The sequence below is a fragment of the Erithacus rubecula genome (assembly GCF_903797595.1).
Source record: "Erithacus rubecula genome assembly, chromosome: 21".
NCBI classification, from domain to species: Eukaryota; Metazoa; Chordata; class Aves; order Passeriformes; family Muscicapidae; genus Erithacus; species Erithacus rubecula.
The window spans coordinates 10,201,691-10,219,840 of record NC_136673.1 but is presented as its reverse complement, the minus strand read 5'-3'; the positions used below and the strand labels follow the sequence as shown (position 1 = coordinate 10,219,840).

Genomic DNA, 18,150 nt, shown 5'->3' with positions numbered 1-18,150 from the left:
GGTCTCTCAGGCTCCTTGGAAGGTTGTGAGACCCCAAATGCACAGTGACTGCAGCGCTGGGCAGTGATGGGACAGAGCAGGGAGGGGAAGGAGCAGCACGGTCTCCTCACCTGGCAGAGAGGATGATGACCCTGGCCTCCAGCTCCTTCGCCTCCAGCAGCAGCGATGTCACATTTTTGGTCCCGGGGTCAAACTGAAGCACTTTCTCAGCCTGTGATTAGTGTGAGCAAAGCTGGTTAGTGAGTGAGCCCCAGGACTGGTGGTGAGAGCCATGCTATCTAGAAAAGGGTCAAGAGAATTCATTAAACTGCACAAAAGTCTGCTAAATAAGATTGGTTATAGTTTGATTTTTTCTTTTTCTTTTCTTTCTTTCTTTTCTTTCTTTCCTTCCTTCCTTTCTCTTTTAAGGTTTTGGCTTTTTGATTGTATTTTTTTTTTTTAATTTTTATTTTGTTTTTTTGCACTGTGCATGCAAACTGAAGTCAATCAAGACCCAAAAAGAGGCGTGCATTGTACAGGAAAGAGAAAAAGGCTTTGAAATGCAATTGAAAACTCAAACGAGAGTTGTTTTTCAAAAATATGGGAAATGAAAAAAACATATTGCACAGGGTTAACCTTTGGGAGTCAAAGTGAGCAACTTACACCAAGGAACCGCTTCCTTTGGGGAGGAAAGGGGGTTGGTTCAACTTTTCAAAAAAAAAAAAGAACTTGCAAGTTAATTACTGGTTCACATGCATGTTTCAAAAAGAAATGCTTCCAGGGTCAGCTGGCTAAGTTTCCATTCTCAAGTCCAAACCAAACTATCTCAACATAAAAACGTGCTACCAAGAAACATGGTCATGGATTTTTTTTCTTTCTTTTCTTTTCTTTTTTTCTCTTTCTCTCTTTTTTTTTTTTTTTTTTTTTTTTTCTTTTTTATTTTTCTGTTGGCTGTGGCTATTTTTCATTTGCTAGTTAGGTTGGTGGGCGGCGTGCATTTCCATGCATATATACCTTGGGTCCTCGCTTGTTGTCATAGGAAAGTTGGTCGAGGTTTTCATAGTTCCTTTTTTTACTCTGATGAATAATGTGCACAGAGAAAATATGTAGACACAGAAGAATATTATAAACAGTTGAAAATGACGTGTAGTAAAGCAATCCAACATCCACCTCCTCCTCCACTGTTTGCTAAAGGGTCTCTATAACGCTGGAGCTCGCAAAAACCACTATCAGGAGAGACTGTGCCTCAGCTCTCACGGAGTGTCACGGAGCAATCTGAGAGCAAGGCCTGAGAGTCACAGCTGGTGCGATGCAGTTGCATTTTCCCTTGAGGGACTGGGGAATTCTTCAGCAAGGAATTTTATCTTAAGCTCAGAAACAATCTAAGGGCCTAAGTGGTGGGGTTTCCATGGAATTACTGTGGAAGTAAAGGACAAAATGTTGTGTACTGAAAGTGCTGGATAAAGGCAAACTGTTACAGCAAGAGTACTAGCATTACTAGCATCACTATCAGCATTACAGAACTGTCCACCCTTAGAGAGTCCACACAAAGTGAGGTGTCTCAGCTGAACCTCTCACCCCCTGAGAGGAGGGAGCAGCTTTTTGAGCTCTGTTGACATCCAAAAGAGAAAGATAAAGTTCTCTACATCCCGTGTTGGCTCAAAGCATGGTGATATGAAGCAATGGTGAACATGGGATGACATTGCAGCTTTTACCTGGTCCCAGGGGAGGGCCCAGGGCACTTCATGGCTCTGCAGCACGGCGGTGGCCCTGGGAGGTGCAGCTACCCAAGACCAGGGTGCCAGTAACCTGGCCCTAAGCGTGGCTAGTGGGGCTTACTGCCTGGTGGTCTCCATGCTGCTGAGTGGAGCAGGCCAGTGGGGCTTGGGGCATGCACTGACCCCAGAGACATTGGACTGGAGCACAAATCCTGCTCCTTTCCTGAAGAGATTGGACTGGAGCACAAATCCTGCTCCTTTCCTGAAGAGATTGGACTGGAGCACAGATCCTGCTCCTCCCCTGCTCTGCTCCCTCAGCCACTGGTGCTGCTGGCCCCAGAGGAGCTGGGGCAGGGCACTATTGCTGGAGTTTCCTCTTGTGCTGAGGGCCCCCAGCCCCTGCTCAGAGCCCTGACCCTGCAGCAGCTGTACAGAGCCCAGGACCTTGCTGGGAGCAGCTCCTGAAGCCAGGCCAATAACAGCAACCCAATGGTGCCTTCAGGAGAGGGCTTGGCAGATTTTGGTGGGACATAGAGCTCCTTGACCCAGCTGAGCATCCCTGATCTGTGTACATGGGGTGTGGGACACAGCTTTACTTTCATCTCTGTTTTTCCAGAGCCTGATGGCAATGGATCCCTGCCAGGAACCTGATCCTGGTGCACAGGGGTCCATGTTCTCAGGTTGTTGTTCAGACCAATGGATTTATCTTCATCTTACTTTCCAAACTAATTAGCTGGCCTTTTCTTGAGCACCCAGGCCAGTCTTTAGCAGAACATCTTGTCGGGTCTCCTTTCCATGCAGCTGTAGGATCTTTCCTTTCTTCCGCTTGGATGCAGCCCAAAAGGTTTTTCATTGCTCAAAGACATTGGGTCCTGGTAAGGAAAAGTATCTAAAGAGGCAAAATCTGTTTGGACCCCAGGTCTGTCTTCATTTCTGATGACTCCCACCGTGAGGATTTCTGCAGTGGCTTCTTAGTGGCCCCTGCTGGGCCTGCAGTGTGCCCTGGAGAAATGTCTGCTACAAGGAGACCAGAGATGCAGCAGGACAGCAGGAATGTTCTCCATTCAGGCAACACTGGTCACTTCACCCCAGGCACTGTCAACATAGCCAAAAACTTGGACATCCATGCTGCAGCCTCCAACCAGAAATTCCTGGGATTTGCTGGCACCTCAGCCCAGGCTGGTCACCAGAGTCTTGGGAGCAACAAGGCTGGCCCCTGATCACCACTCCTTGTCACTAGCCCTGTTTCCAGAACTACACTAGCAGTCCTCTTTCTCCCATTTTTCTGTGTGGTCCTGCAGCCCTTCTCTGATCTCCATGTTTCACACAGGGACCAAAAAATCAGAAGTTCCCTTTCCACCATGTGGTCCTGCATTCGCTCACAGAATTGCCACTTTCATGAACACCATTGTCCCAGAGAAAGGCAGGCACAGAGCAAGAACCTGTCACCTCTGACTCAGAGAAGCCCTGGTTTCACAGAGTCCAGCACTCCCTGCAGAGCACCAGCAGGCCCATGGACAAGCAGAGCTGTGCTGGGTGGAGCAGCAGCTCCAGGCTGAGAGTGGCTGCAGACAGGCCCAGGACAAGTCCAGCACATGGGACACTCCAGGGCTGGCCAGCACGGACTGAGAGCTGGGCTCAGGGTGCTGCTGGAGGTGCAGACCCACACAGTGGTGCCTGCCTGGCACACAGGGCTGGCTGTGACCCAAACCAAGAGCTTGGATGGGCAGGTCAGTCTCTGACCCTGAGCAGGTCCTCCATGTCCTCAGGGGCTGTGACCTAAGCCTTGAAGAGGCTGAGATGAGGTATTCCACCTGCTCCCTCCCCAGAGCCCAGGCTACCCTTGGAGAGGCTGGGGAGGGGCCCATGTACAACCTCATGGCATGAAAAGCATCAGCACATCAGGCATCAGAAGAGAGATCAGAGAGAAGAGGTGGAGGAAGGCAGGAAAGCCCCAACAGGGGCTTTCCCAACAGTGCCACCTGCCAGACCAGTCAGACCAGTCTGTCTGACCTTTTCTCAAAGGATAAAGAAACGAGATGCAGTGGCACACCCCAAAGAGAAGACAAGGTGACCTGCTGGGGCACAGCAGGTGCCCCAGCCTGGAGAGTGGCCCGAGCATCTACAGCAGTCCAGGGGCTGCCAGAGGACACCAAGACATGAGGTAAATGCAGTGCAAATATGGGGAAGGTCTGAGGACAGACCCTCCCTCCCCATCTTTCAAGCTCTCAAAGGCTTTCCCGTGGGGTGGACAGGCTGAAGAAGAAATACACCCTGTGCCTGGGAACACCCCATGGGGCAAACAGGAGTGGAGACATGAGAGGGAACAGCAAAATGGGATGCATGGTAACTACAGGGAAACAGAAAGTGGAATTCAAAAGATACAAGAGGAGGGATGAGAGACTGACAATGGCTCTCCCTGTATGAAGGGCATTGTGCTGGGAAGAGGCTTTGGAGAAAAACATTGTCCTGCTGTCACCCAGTGGGAAGCTGCCTTTGGAGGCAGGAGGATCCCTCTGTGGCTGGAACATCAGTGCCTTGTGACAGCCTGGGATGCAGCAAGGATGAAACTTCATGAAAATCACTACCAAAATCAGGAGTCTGTTGGTCAGTGTGGCTTGTGCCAGCCGGCACCCCTGCACCAGTTTTTCCTCCAGAGACATGACGAAGAGCAGTCCCAGGGGCTCATCTCAGCTCAGCCACCAACTCCAACCACAAGCAGTGTTTACGGCCACATCTCCTCAACAGCTGAGAGACTGCCAAATGTCCAGCAGCTGCAGGTGGGGCTGGAAAGAGCAGGCTGGGGTCCCTGCCTGTGACCCAGGAGGGAACATCCCCAAATGGTGCATGCTCTGATGCTGCTGGAGACATGGATGAACTCAGATTCTTCCCATCTGAAGGGACCTCACCCTGCCCCAGGAGAGAGAATATGCTGGGACTCCACCCTGTAGGACAGGTAGTGGTTCCTTGCCTTCCAGATTGTAGCCAAACAGCTTCGTTTTCCTTCTCAGCTTGTCTTGACCATTCATTCAGTCCTTTCCCTCCATGCCACAGGTCTGTGCTTTGTCCTCCCACACCTTGGGGCCCTCCCCTGCCTCCCTCTCTGCTCTCTGGCCCTGAGAGCAGGTGCAAGGCCACACACCCACCCCTGTGACAGCATGGGGTGTCAGGAAAGCAGCATTTGGCATGTACTTGGATGGAGATGGGAAGGGGCTGACAGCTCTACCAGAAGGTCATTACAGCCCTGCCCCTCCTAAGCACTAAGCTGAGCCCCCAAGAGCCAATTCAGAAGCTGCTTTTCGGGGTGGGGCTGGCACTTCTGGGTCTGCCTGGCCCCAGGGGGGCTGCAGTGGGGCAGGTACTTCCCTAAGCTGAGAAACTGGTCCTCTCCTTGGGTGGGAAACTTGGGCAAGGCATTTGCAGAGCTCCAGGTTATCCTTCCCTTCATTTTGTAGTCGATTTACATGTAGGAGATTTTGACCATGGCAAAGCAAGTGAAATGAATAAAGTACAAAGTTCTGTCAGGTACTAGTCAGACACTGTTGATGCTTTAAGCATGTTAGCCATGTTACAATGGAAAGAAAAGGTGTTTTACATACAGAAATCTACATACATACAACAGCCCAAGACTTCTAGTTTTGTTGTTGCTTAAACAAAGCTACAAGACAATGTTCAGGAACTGACCTTGGACTCTTTCTCCTCCAGGAGGGTCTCCAGCTTCTTTTGTGCAGCACGACCCTCGTGGTCGTCGCTGACTATCAGAATGACGTGGTTCCAGTTGAAGACTCTCATCATCTCGAACCAGACGTTGGCCTGGTGAGAGTAAGGTGGGACCGTGCGCAAAAAGGACAGGTGGATGCTCTGCAAGGAAGAACAGGAGATCAGCACAGGCTCTGGGGCTGTCAGCCACGCCTACAGGGACAGGGCTGGCATCACAAAGCCATTCTGGGATGCACACCTTGGGCTAACCTCTGGGACCTGCACCCTTCCTTCTGGCTGGGAAGCAAACCCTGGCTATGAGTTTGTAGCTCTCTGTGGTTAAACCAGAGCATGGCAGAGAGAGGTTTCTGCTTTGTGGTCCATAAATGCACAGAGAAGAAAAGCCTATCGAGCCACGAATGACCAGCAGTGTTCAGTGCAAATATAGCCTTGCCTCTCGACCTTTTAAATAATTACCAGAAAATGGACATCAAAAAGCAAAAGAATTCCCTTCAGAAGGCAAGAGGCAGGTACAGGCAGCTATGTATTTGTCATTTGCCATGGGAGAAGTTCAGAAAGGCAGTTTTATAACATGGTCCCTGGCTGTTTCTAGGTCAGCCTGTTCTGCAGCAGCAGGCAGAAGGAGGCAGCTCTGGACCTGTGCCCCAGCAAACCTCTCTGATTCAGTTAAAAGCATCATTCTGGTTGGGTGATTGTGCAATAGCAATTCCAGCCTAATTAAGTACAGTGCTCTTAGGGGAGCAATCAGACCAAAAGCTGGAGCTGACAGAGAGCTTTCAAACAAATGCAGCTTGTCCAAAAAGCCCTAGAGTCAAATATGAGGAAGTGAAAGTGCTCATGCTCAGCATGGTCCCTACTTGACAGCCCAGCTACGTGCTGGAGGGAGGCAGGAGCCAGAAGTGGAGAGGACAAGAATAAAGCATCATAATATTTCTTTCTCTAAAGCTGAGATGGTAGTTGTCTGGACCAAATGGCTTGTCCAGACCTGTCCATCCAGAGACCAGACCCAGAATGGGTCAGAAATGTCCTGAGTGGGCCACAGTAATACACACTGGAAAGGAAAAGGCATCATGTCCCCCATGGACACACATGGGAGGGACAGACACACCAAATAAATCCTCTTCCTCACACTCAACATGGTGATAATATCAAACCAGAGGATGAAATGCAGCTCACCCCACAAAACCAGCACTACCAATGGGACTGGGGTGTTATGGGTTAATGTTTGGTTGTTGTTTGGTTAATGTTTTTGTTTTTTGGAGCTCTTTTTCCCCAAATTTGTCCTAAACTTAAACATGGGGAAAAGCCCCACAGGGACAAACAATGGAAAAACAACCATGGTGTCAACACTAGCATAGTGTTCAAGTTCTCTTGGTCGTCAGCAGAGATGCCCAGAAATTTCCAGGTCCAGATGCACAGCCTGGGCCAGAGGCTGAGTCTAAGTGTTTTTAATTTTTAACCCCTGAGCATTTTTAATTGCTTCAAGGAAATGCAGGGGAAGTGAAACTGCAAGTGGGAAAAAAATCAAAAGAGACAAAAGAGCTGAAAAAAACCCCAGAGAAGCCAATATTAAAAAAAAACACAGGTTAAAACATCAAAATTCTGTAAAAGTTATTTTAATCCCTTTTTGAAACGAAAAAATCTTTGAAATTTCCATCTATTGCACCAAATTACTTTCCATATTCCCAACCAGCTTGCAAAAATGGTATTTAAATCCATCATGGCTTTCTTCAGTATTGTAAATACTTATCTCTGAGTTCAGAGGAAAAAATTACTGCAAGGTTCTTAGGGGAAACTTGGTTTAACAGTTCAGGCAAATTTGCTTCCTGAGGTGGTGCCAAAAGGGCCATGGACAGACTCTGGTGGTATCTAAGCTCCTGGATCCCTGAACTGTGGTTTTCAAATAGGATAATGAAGAACAGTTCATGTCAAGTGCTGAGCTGGGATCTCAGGAGGAGCACTCGCAGTCTTTTTGGAGCACCTGGGACTCCTGAGCATCTCTGTAAGGGCCAAAGACTGGGAGAAAAACCAACATGGAGTCCCCCAGAGGTTCACATGTCCAGCTGGTGCTGTGCAGAGGCAGTTGAGAATCCAGCTCGGTGTGATGTGATACCCCCATCCCAGCAGACACAGTGACATCCCACAGGTCCCTGTCACACCCCTCTGAAACCCAGCACAGAGCTCTCCTGGGCATGGGCACAAGGCTGCACTGCAGAGGAGGAGGATGCAGTGATTTGTGCACCCTAATTAGCCCATTTTTAGCAAATAACTGTTCAAAAAGACTTGTGATTTTTAGCACAGCCTCTGTGAGACAACCAGCACAGGGTGTGGGCTCACTCAGCTGCAGCAGCTCTGGCCCTGTGACCTGGTGCAGGCTTGGGGGCTGTCTAGGGCTGTCACTCCCTCCCCTCGGATCAGGCACACAGCAAAAACTGCTCCTCATTACAGACCCACACTGGCCTTGCAGGATGCTCTGTAGGATACTCAGCCCTTGCTCTCCTCTGAGTGTGCCTGGTGCTGGTCACAGTGCTGGAGTGGGACCATGGCAATGGCTCACACCAACCCCAGCCTGTGCAAACCTCCCTCCAGCCCAGCACACCTGAGTGCCCAGCCCTCTGCTCCCTCACTTCATACTAGTTCTGCAAAAGGGCAGCAAATGAAGGCTGGGGTGAAATCCAGTTGCCCAAATTCAGCAGGAACTCAGGGGGCTTGGTGCCAAAAAGCACCAGAGTGAACATGGTTGGGAGGCTGGGATATTTCCTGGCAGGGTGGGCAGAGCTGGCACAGGGTGCCCAGAGCAGCTGTGGCTGCCCCTGGATCCCTGGCAGTGCCCAAGGCCAGGCTGGACACTGGGGCTGGAGCACCTGGGACAGTGGGAGGGGTCCCTGCCATGGCAGGGGTGGCACTGGATGGGCTTTAAGGTCCCTTCCAGCCCAAGCCAGTCTGGGATTGTGTGATGATTTTGTGTGGGGTCAGCACTTGAGAACTGCAAATATGTGATGCAAGTCCATACAAAGAGAAGCTGTTATAGTAGATCATGTGTGTGTGTGAAAACACAGACTGTGCATGCACAGCTGTGAGCCTGTACCTGCAGGGAGCACAGGAGTGCAGCCACCCCTGCAGGGAATGTGCTGGTGCAGGAATCCTGTGCACGGCCTGCACAGGGCTGTGCCATGCCTGGGGGAGAGCACTGGGGGTGCCTTTGCATGCAGGTTTTATCCATAGGGGAAAGGGCATGGCTGGGAGCCAGCAGGCAGTGCCTGTGTGTCACATCAGGGCCTTGTACAGCACCAGGAGTGGAGGGTTGGTTACCTTCTTCACCTCTGTGTGCCCAGGGGCTCACCCCAGCTCACAGCCTGTGGCTGGGGGAGTGATTTTTCCTACAGGCTGAAGGGAGCAAAGTGCTTTTGCTTCATTACCTTTGGCAGTGGGGTCAGTCCCTCTTCTAGCAATGCTCTCCCCAGCTGAGCTGCCTGGGAAATTTCAAAAAAGATTGAAAGAGACTCCCATTCTGTACAGCTCCTGAAAATTTGGTAAAATTCACCAGCTGGGCATGAGAAAGAAATGTTGGCCAGTGTGTCCATGGAAGAAGCCTGCCCACTGCCCCACAGGACAGCTGGAGATGTGGGAGGGAGCTGAGATAATGCTGAGATAGCTCAGAGGAGTGCAGGGAGGGATTGGGGGGCAGAGGGATGGGGAGCTCACAGTAAAGCACACACTTTGCCTTCCCCTGGAGCACACACTCCCCTTCCCATGGAGGCGTGGGGCAGCTTCTGGGGCAGGGCCACTGTGGGGCACTGAGGCTGCTCTGCCCTGCTCCCAGCTGCAATCTGAGGGCCTGGGGGATCTGCTGGGATGGGGGGAACTCCACCAGGTCATCTCTCCACTGCCCTGGTCTGTTCCTGCACATTCCAGGCTACCCTGCTGAGGTCTGTCCTGCCCTGCTGAGGGTTTTCCTGCCTTGCTGAGAACTGTCCTGCTGGCTCAGGGTTGTCCTGCCCTGCTGGTTTTCCTGCCCTGCTGAGGGTTTTCCTGCCTTGCTGAGGTCTGTCCTGCCCTGCTGGTTTTCCTGCCCTGCTGAGGGTTTTCCTGTCCTGCTCAGGGCTGTGCTCCTCACCCCCAGGGCAAACATCTCTGTGCTGCACCAAGCAGCCTCTCCAGCCATCACTTGTGGGTACCAGTGAAGGAGTACTGACCCTGACCTTGGACAACAAGTGCCACTTTTCTCCCCACTTGCACCTTCCCACCCTGACTAACAGGGCTCCTGCTGAGCATCGACTGCCAGTGAGAGCAGTAATAGAGAAGAAAAGCCTTTTCAGTGAACAAGCTGGAGTGGCTGCACTGAGAGCAGGAACCAGAGGGAAAAGCCATCCCCTGACTGGAGAGAGAGACCTCACTTCAGCTGGTGCTGGAACTGAAAAAGCTCTCCAGCTGCAGCATGTCTAAACTCCATTTTCCAAACCTTCCAGCAGCAGAGCAGGTTTCTTTAATTTATTAATTCATCTCCCTGATCCTCTGCTGCAATAACCTGCTGTGGGGTGCTGAGGTGCTCAGCACCTCTGGGCACCAGGGTGTTGCTGCAGCCCCACATGTAGGCCAGTCCCACATGGTGTGTTGAACAGCACAGACTTTCCTGGCTCCTGAGCTGTGGTTCACCCAGGCTCTGCTCTCACACTCTGTGCCATCTCCCATTTTTCATGGTGCCAAGATGGCAATGTCATCTCGTTTTTTTCAGCTGAGATGCAGAGGAGATATAAACACCCCAATGACCCGTGGGGGACAGGGGCACTATGAGGCCCACCATGGGAAAGTCAGAAGGGGATTTTTGTATTGCTCAATCCATGAGATGTCCCTGGAGTGCTCTCCATAGCAAGGGACCCCACAGTGATGGGAACCACTCTGCTGCCTTTACCTTGAGACTCCCTCTCTCCTCCAGCTCCCTGCTGACCTCACTCAGGGGTGATTCAGGGTTGCAGAGACCCCTCCCCAGACAGGCATAACTGTGGTAGGGGGTGTGAAGGTCTCAGTGAAGCCAGAATGCTCTGCCTGATAACTGCATTACTATTTCTAGGACAAATAGTTGGTTGGACACAGTGAGCAGTAAAATTCACTTCCCTTGAGTATCTTTGCTGAAAGCCTGGCCACAGCTCATGGACCACTTGCTTGACTGGAGATGTACTGAGAGCATGAAAAGGTACTGGGCAAACCTGTCCATCCTGAGGTCAACACCTTTCCTACCCCTGGTAGCCTTGAGAGGACCACCATTAACCCAACTTCAGCCCCCTCTGAAATTCAGCTTAAATTGTCTGATGCCTCCAAAACCAACTAGGGGCGTACATACAAAGTGATCCTACAAGCTTGTTTCCATAGAAACTAAGCTGAAAGATACAATTTCCTGAATTAAAACAGAAAAGAAGGCAAGCTGATCACTGGAAACCAAAAAGGGAACAGCTGAATATCCCTGTGTCATGTGCCAGCCTGTCCTGCATGGGGTGTGCAGAACCTTCCACTGTCCTATCCCACAGCTCCACACTCCTCTGTCCCCCACTCTGCTCCCACCTTTGCTACCCCCTCCACTGTCCAAACATCTTTTGCTCCTCTACCTGGTCCCTGCCTTTGCCCCATCTCCTGCCTGGAACTCCCTGTTCTTCAGAGAGCTCCCAGCCTTGGTGGGCAGGAGGCTGAGCATGATGCCAGGCAGGCAGGAGTGCTCTGAGGGGTGTTGGAGTGGGCAGGAGGCTGAGCATGATGCCAGGCAGGCAGGAGTGCTCTGAGGGGTGTTGGGGTGGGCAGCCTGGAGTCCCTGCCCAGTCTCTGCCAGCCAAGTGTGTCTCATAGCCCTGAACCAGTTCAACACCCCAAATACTCCACGGAGAGGATCTCCCTGCCAGGAGTCACTGGGTCAGCACTGTGGCCATGGGCCTCTCCTCCAGCCCTGAAGTGAGCCAGGTGGGGTTTTATGAGGCTGCTTTGCAGAAAACGTTTTAAAAAGGAATGGGCTGGCAGAAGCAGAGGATGGAGCCAGCCCCTCAGGTGAGCACTCCAGGCTCAGGTGCTGTGGGCAGTGGCTTTGCTGGGCACAGCCCTGCAGAGATGGAGCAGAGATGAAGTGCATGGTCCTTTCTCCCTGCGACTGTGGGTGCTGTGACAAGGACCCTCTCAGTGACATTTCTGGCAGATCTATCTCCTCCCTAGAGCAGCAAGAAGCAAATCCCCCCTGAACACTTCCTGCCTGCTCTGCCAGCTCTGATGCCATCCCTTTCTCTCTAACCATGCCTGGTGGGACCCTGCCAGGGTGTGCAGGTCCCCAGCCCAGCCAGCCACCACCTCCATCACTGCTGTGGTCTTGGCTTGCTGACCACCCTGCCATGGATTCTCTGGTGGGAGATGCCAAAACCTGCTGCTGCTCCAGCCAAGCAAGCTGCTGGTGCCTCTCTGGGAGCCTCTGCCCCTCCTCCTGAAATTTGATTTTATTTAGCGTGTAGGTGGAGTGACTATTTTTGCACTGAACATTTGCATTTGTGAATATTCACATTTTCCAACGAAGGCCGATTCGTGTTGTGAAGCAGGCTCGATCTCACCCACTGAGCTCGTGTGCCTGGATGAAATCCTGCAATGGTATTTGGAAGGCCTGGCTCTGCTCAGCTCCTCTTTTTGCCTTTACTAAAGCTGTAGGTGTTTGCCAAACAGGCTGTGAGCTGAGGGCCAGGGCAGCCCCTCACTGCCCAGGCACTGCCTGCACATGGCAGAACTGGAAGTCTCCCTGTTCCCACAGGGACAGCTGAGACACTGGAATCTGAACCTCTGTCCTGAGCACTGACCTGACTCAATGTCACGTGAAGCCTCAGGATATTCTGTTATCTTCCCTACCAATATCCCACAGACCCAGAGAGGTGAATGCAACCAAAAAAATCTCCAAACCCCAGAGAGATCCTGCCCAAAGTACAGGCTCTAACAGGATCCTCTGCCCCTCCCAAGTCCCCCAGATCCCCCAGGACCCCCTGGCTGTCAGCAGTGAGCAGGGCAGGACCCAGCTCCTGCCTTGGCAGTGGCTGGAGAGCAGCAAGCCCAGCAGCCTGGCAGAGCAGCGCTGCAGAAATCATCTGGCACTATGTAGGTCAACACTGGCAGCTGCAAAAAAATTATGTGCCCTGGAATGCAGGAGAGAGGGAGCTGCAGGCTGGGCTGGAGAGGGTGGACGGATAGGCACAGAGAGAGTGTAGATGTCATTAACCCTCCTGACGGGCACTGTTGATTTACAGCACATGTATGAGTACCAGACCAGAAGCATGCATCAGTTACCTTATCAGAATATATAGACATGCGTGTTGTCAGACCAATGACAGGGATCCTGTAGAAGCCAGCTGTGTATGATACAGGTGTTGGTGTTAGGTGATCGTTGGGAGCAGGAGGGTGACTAACTAATATTGCATAGACCTGTAGGACAGGATACATGACACAAACATTATTTCATGGGAGCACATCGGCCACAGAGCATGATTTCTTTTTTCCCCTTTTCTTTTCTGCAATGCTAAACAGCCCCGTGTTAATGTGATAAGGGCACTGAAATGACTGGGAATGGGGAAGGAAGGGCTGTGCTGGGAGCCAGGGGTGCTGTGCCACAGCTGGAGGTGATGGCTCTGCCCAGGGTTATGTCCTAATGGAATGCTGTGCCCAACTGCTCTGCTTGCTAAACTAATGGATCCATGGATTACAGATTAAAGGGAAGCATCTCCCTTGCAGTCACACAGTGTAATGCGATTTCTTTAACCACACATTTAATTCTCAGTTGTAATTCCCCTCTGCGGACTATTATGAGCAAAGTGGTCAGCAGGGACTGTGGCAGCGGCGGGAGCGCGGAGCCAGGAGCGAGTCAGGAGCGAGGCAGCCATCTGGCTATGGGCACACGGGAACAGCAGAGCCTGCAGGGCGGGGACAGCAGCCGCGATCTGCCCGCAGCCCAGGATCCGGGCTATACCAACATGGGGAAGGAGGATCTCGGCAAAATTCTGCTGTTACGGCAGAGCTGGGATTTTGGTCTGTAGCAGGATCCTGCTTTGTGTCAAAGGGAGAGGAAGGAGCTGGGCAATCCCTGGGGATCCCTTATTACAGCACAAGGAATGTCCCCAGCTGGTGACAGGTGTCCAGCTAGAGCAAATCAGTGCAAGGACTTCGATGTATGGAGGAACTAACTCTTCCTTCTCCAAGCATCTGCCCAAGCCTCAGGATGTGCTCAGCGCTTGGGCTGGAGGGACAGATTGCCAGGACAGGAGAGGAGGATGAAGCCTGCCTGGGGAAGGGGCTCTGGGGTCTGGGGGGAAGAGGGAGGATCCTGCTTGGCACTGGGACGGAGTATATTGAGGGCGCAGAGGAGCTGGGGCAGGGCTGGAGACCCTACGTGGGAGTAGGGAGAAACTGCTAGAGAAGAGGTGGGGAAGGTCCTGGGAATGCACGAGGAGGGGATGCCCTGGGCAGAGCCCGGTGCTGATGCAGGGGGTGAAGACCTGCACCCAGCGGGGCTGGGGCAGGGTCCTGGGGCAGGAACAGGCGGTGCGGGGCTCGGGCTGTTCGGGCTCGGGCTTTCGGGCTCGGGCTGTTCTATGCTCGGGCTGTCGGGGCTCGAGCTGTGCGGGCGCAGGGTGTAGGGGCTCGGGCTGTTCGGGCTCGGGCTGTACTGTGGCACACTGCAGCCGCCGACAGGAGCCATTTTGCGTGCGCGGGCTGCCAGCCCCTCCTCTGCCTCGCAGCCCCCTGCTCGGGCACGGCGCCAGCGAGCGTGGACCGAGGCACCCCCTGCTCTGGGCACAGAGGCCGGGACAGTCCCTGCGTGGTGGGACAGAGCTGCCACCCGAGCCGGCACCCGCAGGAGCGCATCCCCTGCGCGGCCCCGCACCGCCCGCTCCCGCACGCTGTGCCCGCACCAGCCCGGCGCTCCGCGGGCTCTGCGCGGGACCGGGCTTGCAGGTGGCGAAGCCACGGGCGACCAGCAGCCGGTGAATGGAGCCTCGGCTCAGTGCGGGACCCGGCTGAGCCTCCCTTGCTGCCAGGGGACAGCGGGGGTGTCCGGCCTGGCCACCACCCCGGGGCTGTCCCCAGCTATCCTCCACCTCCACACCGGGAAGCTGAGCTACAAAGGCTGAGCTCCGCTCCGCGCGGCCCCCGCAGCCCCTGTCTTCGCTGGCTGTGTGTGCCTGGCTGCGGACAGCGTTTCCCTGCGCCATGGGCTGGATGAGGCTGACCTGGGGGCGCTCATGCAATTCGGGTGCGCCTGTGCTCCTGCGCACGGGCCCACGCGGACCCTGGGCATGTGCGGAGGTGTGCTAGACCGGGGTGGGTCTGTGCCTGCCTGTCCGCCCCCCGATGGCCCCGACTGACGGCTGGGGTGGTTAGGCGGGCTCTGCACCCAGAGCACACGCACAGGAGGTGGAGAGGCCAGGCCACGGGCTGCCAGGGGCACCCCCGGCTGCGCCCACCAGCACTGAGGGTTCGGACTGCGCCCTCAGGTGCGCTGAGAGGGACCCGCGGGCACAGGAGAGAGCAGCGTTCTGTGCTCGTGTGCACAGTCACACACAGCACGCAGCGAGTCTGTGCGTGTGTGCACACTGTGTCTGTATGTCTGTGCAGGTGTGCGCCGTGTGTCCGTGCATCTGTGTGTCTGTTCAGGTGTGCCTGTGTGTTTGTGGTCTGTGCCTGTGTTTCTGTGTGTCTGTGTGTCTGTGCAGGTGTGTGTTTGTGTGTCTGTGTGTCTGTGCAGGTGTGCCCTGTGTCTGTGGTCTGTGTAACTGTGCCTGCACAGCCTGCCCCGGCCTCATGCGCCCATGTCCTGGGCATGTGTGTGATGTGTGTGTCCATATGTCACAGCAGCTGTGCACGCTGGCACAAGTGCAGACGTGTTGTGTGTGAGCCTGTGTTTGCACAGCAGTGCACACGGCATGTGTGTGTATGCACATGGAGTTTTTGTGCATATGGAATGTGTGTGTGTGTGTGTGAACACATGGAGTGTGTGTGTGCACATGGAATGTGTGTGTGTGTCCACATAGGATGTGTGTGTGGACACATGGAATCTGTATGTGTGGGCACACATGGAGTGTATGTGTGTGTGTGTGCACATGGAATCTGTATGTGTGGGCACACATGGAATGTGTGTGTGTGTGTGCACATGGAATCTGTGTGCACATGAAGAGCAGCCCGTGGGCATTCCCACACGTGTGTGAGTGCACAGTCTGTGTGCACACACGGTGTTCCCCATGCCCACATCTCCCTCCAGTTTGGGGATGCCCATGTGTGCTCACACCCAGCTCTGTGTGTGCCTGTGGTGTGTCTGTGTGTGGTGTAGGTGTACTTGCATGTTGCTGTGTGCATGCACAGCGTTGGGTGAACATGTATGTTTGCCCACTCAGTGCATGGGAGCCTGTGTGTGTGTGTGAGCTCATGTGTGCCCTGGCATGTGTGAATCTGTGCATGCCTGGGCTTCGTGTGTGTCTGTGTGCGCTCAGGGGCTGTGTGTGAATCTGTGTGTGCCTGAGCTTCATGTGTGAGTCTGTGTGCTCAAGGGCTGTGTCTGTGTTAGTTTATATGTGCTCAGGCTTTGTGTGTGAATCTGTGACTGCCTGGGCTTCGTGTATGATCCCCTGTGTGCCCTGAGGGGTGTGTGTGTGTGTGTGCCTGTGGATACCCCAGGGCTGTGTGGGTGCCCCTGTGTGCCCCAGGGTGCTGGTGTGAACCCGAATGTGCCCTGTGGGTGTGTGGATGCCCATGTGCACCTCATGTGCATGTGTGAGCTTGTGTATGCTCTGAGGTGTGTGTGGGAGCCCATGTGTGACCCAGGTGGGGGTTGCAGGTGGCCGTGCGTGCCCTGGGTGGTGTGTGTGAGCCTGTATGTGCCTGGGGGCTGTGCAGGTGCCCGTGTGTGCCCCAGGGTGTGTGTGGGTGTCCGTGCGTGCCCCAGGGTATCTGTGGGTGCCCGTGCGTGCCCAGGCTGTGTGCAGGTGCCCGTGTGTGCCCCAGGGTGTCTGAGGGTGCCCGTGCGTGCCCCAGGGTGTGTGTGGGTGCCGTGTGTGCCCCAGGGTGTCTGAGGGTGCCCGTGCGTGCCCCAGGGTGTGTGTGGGTGCCCGTGTGTGCCCCAGGGTGTCTGAGGGTGCCCGTGTGTGCCCCAGGGTGTCTGTGGGTGCCCGTGCGTGCCCGGGCTGTGTGCGGGTGCCCGTGCGTGCCCGGGGGTGCGCAGAGCGCGCAGCCGGCCGCGCTTACATAAAGGCTGCAATGCGGGCAGCGCCCCGGGCCCGGGCAGGACCCCGCAGCCGCGGCTCGGCCGGGGGGCACCGCGGGGTGGCCGCGGGGGGGGCGGGTCGGGTCCCGCCGGGGACGGGGCGGGGAGGGGGCGGCCGTCCCGGGGTACCTGGCTGGAGATGAGGTCCTCGCAGACGGACAGGGCCATCTGGATGGCGTTGGGCTTGTGGGTGACGGAGGTGGCGTTGAGCTGGAGCTTCCAGGTGCCGTGCCTCTTGTTGGCCTGGTTCACCGCCTCGCGGAAGATCTGCTCGTGCTTCTTGGTGCTCAGCACCGCGCCAATATTGACGATCTTAGGGTCGCAGCCGGCGCGGGCGAAGGACGACGAGAAGAGGAGGGCGAGCAGCAGCAGCCGCATGGTGCTCATCCACGGGCGGCCCGGAGCCCGCCGGGCCCCCCGCGCCCCCCGCCCGCCCGCGCCGCGGGCCGCCCGCCCGGCTCAGCGCGGCCCCATGGCCCGGCCCGGGGCGCTGCGCGCTCGCTGCGGGCGCTGCCGGCCGCTCTCCCCGGTGCTGAAGCGCCCGCGCCGCCGCCGCGCCGCGCCCCGCCCCGCCCGCCCCGCGCTGCCGCAGCGCCCGCCCCGCGCCCGCCCCCGGGACCCCCGCCCGCCCCGGCGCTGCGGCAGAGCCCCCCTCCCGCGGGGCTGCGGGGCCGTGCGGGGTCTGTGCGGGGTCTGTGGCACCGCTTGCAGCGCGCCGCTCCCGCTGTCCCCGCGCGGGGATGCGGCACCCCCCGCACCTCCCGAGTGGCGCTGGTGCGGGGGTGCGCAGCTGCTCCGGGTCCCGCTCTGCCTTTTCACCTGCAACCTCCTTTTGGGATCGGGCGTTCCCTGTGCCTCAAAGGGCGCAGACACACCAGGCATTCAGTAAACCTGGGATTGGGGGTAAAACACGGTCTGTGGGTTTGTTCTCCACACCAATGTTCCCAGCTATGCAGCAGCTCTGATTAGCACACTTCTGCAGCTGTGCCTGAGGACAGCTGTGTGTGACATGGACTCTGTAATGGTCTGTGTGGACTCCAGTGCTGGGGAACTCTCCCTTGACCAGGACAGCTCCTGGGCAGAGATGTTCAGCAGATGCTCAGCCTGGTTCCTTGCCTTTGGTCTGTCCCTCCAGACAGAGCCACCAGTCTTCCAGACGTTAGCTCACAGGGCAACCAGCCATTTCCCTCCATTAAATTCACCAAATTACTCTGGGGTATGACCTTAAGATTTCTCTGCTGACGATATTTCTTGGGGTTCTCACAATCTACCTGTTGTTGGGTTACCATTAGCTTCCCTTAAGGAAATGGAGGCACAGCAGCCAGTGGCCAGCATCTGGAGGGCAGTCCAGCTCCATGGCAGACTGAGTTTCACTCCTGGACTGTGTCTGTCCTGTTCCAGAGCCACAGGGGTGAGGTGGCCAGAGCAGCACATGGCTCTCTAGAACTGCCACTTTGGCCTTTTTGG

General features: G+C 55.0%; 1 protein-coding gene across 8 annotated transcripts in view; it reads right to left on the bottom strand.

Moving 5' to 3' along the window:
• GRIN1 (glutamate ionotropic receptor NMDA type subunit 1) overlaps positions 1-17,070 on the bottom strand; it is a gene marked incomplete at its 5' end in the record, with an annotated part of 39,213 nt that extends 22,143 nt beyond the window's left edge. For 6 of the 8 annotated variants that reach the window (XM_079324032.1, XM_079324035.1, XM_079324036.1 and 3 more), the window contains 5 exons: positions 111-211; positions 994-1,056; positions 5,382-5,558; positions 12,720-12,854; positions 16,813-17,070. In XM_079324032.1, the coding sequence (XP_079180158.1) occupies positions 111-211; positions 994-1,056; positions 5,382-5,558; positions 12,720-12,854; positions 16,813-17,070 (734 nt within the window). The remainder of the gene's footprint in view (positions 1-110; positions 212-993; positions 1,057-5,381; positions 5,559-12,719; positions 12,855-16,812) is intronic. The other 2 variants (XM_079324037.1, XM_079324033.1) reach the window with 1 other exon arrangement.
• Positions 17,071-18,150: the final 1,080 nt, after the last annotated feature.